Source organism: Cicer arietinum, chromosome 1 (assembly GCF_000331145.2).
Source record: "Cicer arietinum cultivar CDC Frontier isolate Library 1 chromosome 1, Cicar.CDCFrontier_v2.0, whole genome shotgun sequence".
In the NCBI taxonomy this organism is placed as follows: Eukaryota; Viridiplantae; Streptophyta; class Magnoliopsida; order Fabales; family Fabaceae; genus Cicer; species Cicer arietinum.
The window spans coordinates 2,932,749-2,938,300 of NC_021160.2; the positions used below are offsets into that span (position 1 = coordinate 2,932,749).

Consider the following 5,552-nt stretch of genomic DNA (forward strand, 5'->3'; position numbering starts at 1 on the left):
ACATACATTACCTATATCAGATTTTTTATTGCATTTTTTAACATGTGTAGAATCAATCATGTTATCAATACATTCTCAATGTAGTTTTATATATTGATATGAATGAAAAAAACTCTAAGGCCCCTCCCACAACTTGAATCTGGTTCCGCACTCATACAAATAACCAAATAATATTTATTCTCTTTTGTGTATATATTTCTCTACAAATTTTACTATCTTACATAAATATATGCACATCACTTTAGAAGTCATTTTATACTGTTTTGAGGACTAAGTATAGCACAGTCAGTTGCCTTGCTTTCTCTAATGTGGTCACTTTGCACAGAGAAAAGGTTCAACATCCAAATTGCAACATAGTAGAAAACTGCGAAAAATATTTATTAAAAATAAAAAAATAAAAAGAGATGAAGGCTAATTGATGAACCGTATTGATCAATATAATATAATCCAACTGAACTAATAATAGAGGCTTTAGAGTATCTCATTCTGGTGTGAGCAACGAGATTTAATAAAAGCACACGGTCACAATCGAACTAAGAGTAGAGTTTTAGTAATAGATGGAACTAACAACACGTCATTAAGTGAAAACAAGGGAACCAATACAAGATATTACCAGTACAAGACATTACCACTTCATATAAGGCATTTAGGATTTGATTTATAGTATGTTATTATAAGGATAAATTTTCATATGCTCCTGAATCATGATCCAAGGCTATGGATCAAAAAAATTTGGAGGAACTACCTCTTGTTATCCTGATACAAACTGAGAATAGTGTGTAGCCAAAAAGGCAAAAAAGGTGCATCACTAACATTTTTGCCTTGAGTTTGTAATAAGTGTAGTAGCAGATGATAATCGTGCAAGAATCTCAAGACAAGTTAACGGTTGAGGCAAATACCGGAATCGCATAGAGATTGATAGAAAAATCACCGGATTCAGGGTTACACTAAGAAACAATTAAACAAATTCTCGCTCAGATCTCACCCACCTCTGCCCCCAACAAATCTCCACAATGCTTATTCAAGCCACAGGGACCTTTTGTTGGTTATGCCAAGCTACAACATCTTTATAAGCCAAGTTCCCTCCAAAAATGTCCAAGGCACTGCCCACAGTAACATCCACATTATCCATTCCAGCTGTTTTTATCCTCTCTAAATCAGTCATTACGGTAACACCACCAGCATACGTCACGGGAATCTGACAAAATAAAAATGTGTCGGTATTATGCACACTTTGCATGATTTCCAAACAGAAATAAAGTGGAAATCTGATTTATGACTTATGTTATTAACTGGCGGTACACATTCCATAGCCATAATCATTCTAGCAGTAAAACGTTCTTTTCTTACATTTACTACACAACAGAGCATATAAGCTTCACCATTGAATAAGGATCCTATGAAGGCTATGATATTCAGGAAAATTGAAAACTTTGTGACAACATAAAAGTTAACAGTTGAAAATAATGTCAAGAGTTGGCTACCAACCGGTGAATGCTTGCCAAGCAAAGCTACAAGCTCTTCATCAATCCCCAACCTACAACGAGAAACCAGTCGTCACCATCAGAAATATTTCAATGGATGCATATGGAGTTTTGTTACTCACATTTTTAAATAATCTTGAACAAAACCCTTCATGATTGCAGGATGCATTTTTCAATTAATATTTCGCAATATTTATTAGAGCAGATAATTTGAAACTATACTTTGATTGAAGCACATAATATAGACTTTTTGTTTAACCAACTGTTGATTCAACAAGACAAAGAGATATAAACAAATTCCAAATGCAAAAAATATTTCACTAATCTGATCTTTTCAAACCTAGCTTGTTTATTTCATATCAATTAGTCGATCAAGTAAACAACAAAATGATTAGTGTAGGTTTGACTCTGAAACATGCTCTTTATGCTAAGCATGAATCATGGGAAAATGTTTCATTATCATTGATTAAACCGCTATAACGACAAAAGTCCTTATAAAAGTACTCAAAAAGTAATTCTTTTAATCCAGTACACTTATATAAAATTTTATATCTATTGTTAGATTAAAGAAAAATCCAGAAACACAGTGCATTTTATTTAAAACTGACAGTCAAAATTTACTGAATGAAAGTGGGGGGCTATTGAGATATTAGAAATAGTGGAATTAAAAAAGAGGATATGTAAAAATAGAATTTGAAGAACATAAAAATGTCCTCTAGTAGAGATGACCAAACCAAGAATACACAAAACATGCTACATACATAACACTTTTTCCTATTTCTCTCGAGAGTAGATTTTTAATTAATTATTCTATCAAATATGGATTCCTCACTCTCCAAACTAATTTAATAACAAGAATCTCTGTCCTTGTATGCAATTATCTTTAGACATCAAAAGTTGTTAGTTGTTACTTACTTCTTTCCTTCAACATCAACACCGTGAACCAGAAACTCATCAGCAAAGTTGGCAAGAAATTGCATTACTTCGGCATCAAGTGACACATCACTGAACTTCTGCCATCTATCGGTGACAATTGCATATTTACCTTCCTGAGCACTGGAAACGATAAGTGCTTAAAAAGAAATGTCCAGTTAAATGGTCAAATGCATTGAAGTATTAGAACCCTTGACATCATAAAATTGTTTCGTTAACATGTGTATCAAATTGTGAACACGTGAAAATATTTCTGGATTACTGATTCCCCCACACCATATTTCATGGCATTGCTCTAGGTTATTTAGATGATTCATCTTTCGAGTTTCTTCATGCATAACCTTTTTCTTGAATACAATTCATCTTCAAATAAAAAGAGAACCATTTGTACCTTTTTTCTGCAACTGAGATCCAACACAAGTCTCTCTTTTCCAACAATCCGAACCAGATCTTTTAGCCTTTCAAGATCCATTTGTCCATTGTTGAATACATACTGTAAAGATTGAATCAATAAATACATGGATAGAATAAATTTTTATCATCAAATACCACATGTTTTTCCAATAACGTAATTGATAGGCTATGTAGTTACAGATCTAGATTGGAGAAGAGTGCAAATTAATGTGCTTTTCTTGCCACTGGACAAATATATGTTCTTTTCTTTGCATTCATTTTCAAAGTCTAGATTTAAAATAAAATAAATGAAATAAAAAAATAAAAAAACTCAGGGAAACTGTTCTTTCTAATGCGGTATATATATCTTCAAAGAAGGTTTGAGTACTAAGACCTATCTATACACATTTTGTGAGAAAATTTGAGTTGTAAATCTATCTCTATATACATTTAGTAAGACATGTTTTCTCAATGGATAAATGTTAATGTGAATTAAATGATAGTTCTAACTGTTATTGAGAAAGAACAGAATAGAATAATGTCAATATTATTGACATAAGTCTCTAGATCAATGTGACCTTGAGGTTAGAATACATAGTACTTCCTCAGGACTAACTTGAAAGTGCCTTCAACTCTCCCAGTTCTGACTTATTTCCAGACTCCTATTTATTTTCTCTGTATCTCTGTCCCTATTTATAAGGTCACATCCTAACCCCTTTAACCAACTAGGGCTAGTTAAATAACTAATTAGGATTACCTATCATAGAAGTTGAAAAACCCAAAGAAAGAGAGAAGAGATAGAACTTACAGATGTCACAATGACATGGCTTGCTCCTTCCTCAATGTAACTCAAACAATTGTCAGAATTTATTCCCCCTCCAACTTGCAGACCGCCTAAATTTTACCATTCATCCAAAATAAGTTTAGTAGCGGAAAGATATTTAAGTTTGAAAGATATCATCGATCATGAAAGCCAAAGGTAATGCAAAATAACTTGAAGGCGTTCTCCCATGCTATATTGACAAATATAGCCATGAAGTCAAGGCATTTTCAAGGTTAACCACCATACAAAATCCAGTGTCCACAAAAGGTTCCTAGTCCATAAAAACACTCGATAACAATCACAAAGAACAAGTAATTTGAAATAAGCTGTATCATTTACATCTTGTTGCTTCTTCCTTTTTTCAATTTGGAGTTCAAATTTGATGTGTGGCCATTGATCACTCTACAGAGACAAAAAGGTATCATACCCATCTCATTACAGATTTATTTTAACTAAATTTCTTACTTCTAGTAAAAGCTTTTAATTGTTCATTGCAAATGTGACACCACATGATTAACTGAAAGTGCAACACTTCTCAGATACTACTATTAGATAAGTAGCTAGTTGATAACTTTTTCTCCTTATCATTCATTAGTTAGTTATAAATTAATTTTATTTATGTTATAGCTTGTTGAGTTTGTTAAGGGGATATAAAGGGTTACTCTTCCTATATATAATATCTCCTTTCTAATCTTTTGTTCAATCAATGAATGAGATTATTCAAAATTCTTTTGGGTGAGCAGTGAGTTTGGCAAAATCACGATGGCAACCCGATTTTGTAGAAGCTCCAAAGTGTAGCTTTTGCAAAAATCACAGTGGCTCACAATGATTGTGAAATCCCACCAACCATCCAAGCATACACTCACAATATTATGGAAGTAGACTTCTAGTGGTATATTATAAAACTGAAAACCAAGAAAACAATCAATATCATCTTCCACATTGCACCACATACTAGAATAAATTAGTAGCAAACATGAAACAGAAGAGGAACAAATGGTGGAATCAAACTAGAATACCAGGATAAGCATGCAATGCTTCAAGGGAAGCAGCTTTGCTCAAAGGATCAGCACCAAGCATGATGACATGACCACCTTTGAGTCCATCTTGTTTGTAAAGAGTGGCATACTCAGCTGCTGATTTATCAGACTCAAAATTGGTGACTGGATCCGATCCATCATCATCTTTCAAATCTTGAAGGGTTGACCCAACAATTTGTTTCACTTTCCCCTGTCATAAACACAATGAACATCAATTGCAAATGAAATTTCCCCCAAAAACCCACATAAAAATGGCTCCTTTTTGTAATGAATTGAAAAGGCACAAATTATTGTTGATTGCTAAAAATGTGATTATAGTCCGTACCTTGTGAATGTCGATGCAGGGGCGGAATTGAACGGCGCATTGAATTGAAGGTGGAGATCTTCCTGTTGTTGAGTAGAGAAATTACAAAATTGACTAAGAAGAAAAAGAAGAGAGAGAGAGAGAGAGAGAGAGAGAGAGAGAGGTTACTGGAATGTGAAGATGAGGGAGGATTGAGGCTAAGAAAACGGTGATGATTTGGGAGAATGATTGGAGAACATAGGAAACCTCGGATGGAACAAGTGGAAGTAGGATTGCGCATTGAGTGCTTGATTGAGTTCGAAACACACGACACTACGCGGACAGGGTTGCAGCGGCGAGCAATGGAAGTTCGGTTCAGAGAGAGAAAGATTTCAGGGCTTAGACTCTGGTCCGGTACGAGAATCTTTCTTCCCTCTTTTCTTTTATATTTTTTTATTTTAAAAATGTAGTTTTATTAAGGAAAAATTTACTGCATTTTCTTAGCGGTTTTTACATTGTTCTTAACATAAAACAAACATTTAGTTATAACAAATTACATAATAAATTTAATAAAATTTTAATTAAGTGAAGAACTA

The 5,552-nt window shown here is 33.6% G+C and overlaps 1 protein-coding gene across 1 annotated transcript; it reads right to left on the reverse strand.

Moving 5' to 3' along the window:
- Positions 1–632: 632 nt before the first annotated feature.
- LOC101490634 (1-(5-phosphoribosyl)-5-[(5-phosphoribosylamino)methylideneamino] imidazole-4-carboxamide isomerase, chloroplastic) lies at positions 633–5,389 on the reverse strand. The gene is made up of 8 exons (XM_004485801.4): positions 5,146–5,389; positions 4,999–5,060; positions 4,653–4,863; positions 3,619–3,704; positions 2,809–2,910; positions 2,400–2,533; positions 1,489–1,537; positions 633–1,198 (listed from the first exon to the last, which is right to left on the reverse strand). The coding sequence occupies exons 1-8, from the start codon at positions 5,255–5,257 to the stop codon at positions 1,022–1,024; spliced, it is 933 nt and encodes a 310-aa protein (XP_004485858.1). The 5' UTR covers positions 5,258–5,389; the 3' UTR covers positions 633–1,021.
- Positions 5,390–5,552: the final 163 nt, after the last annotated feature.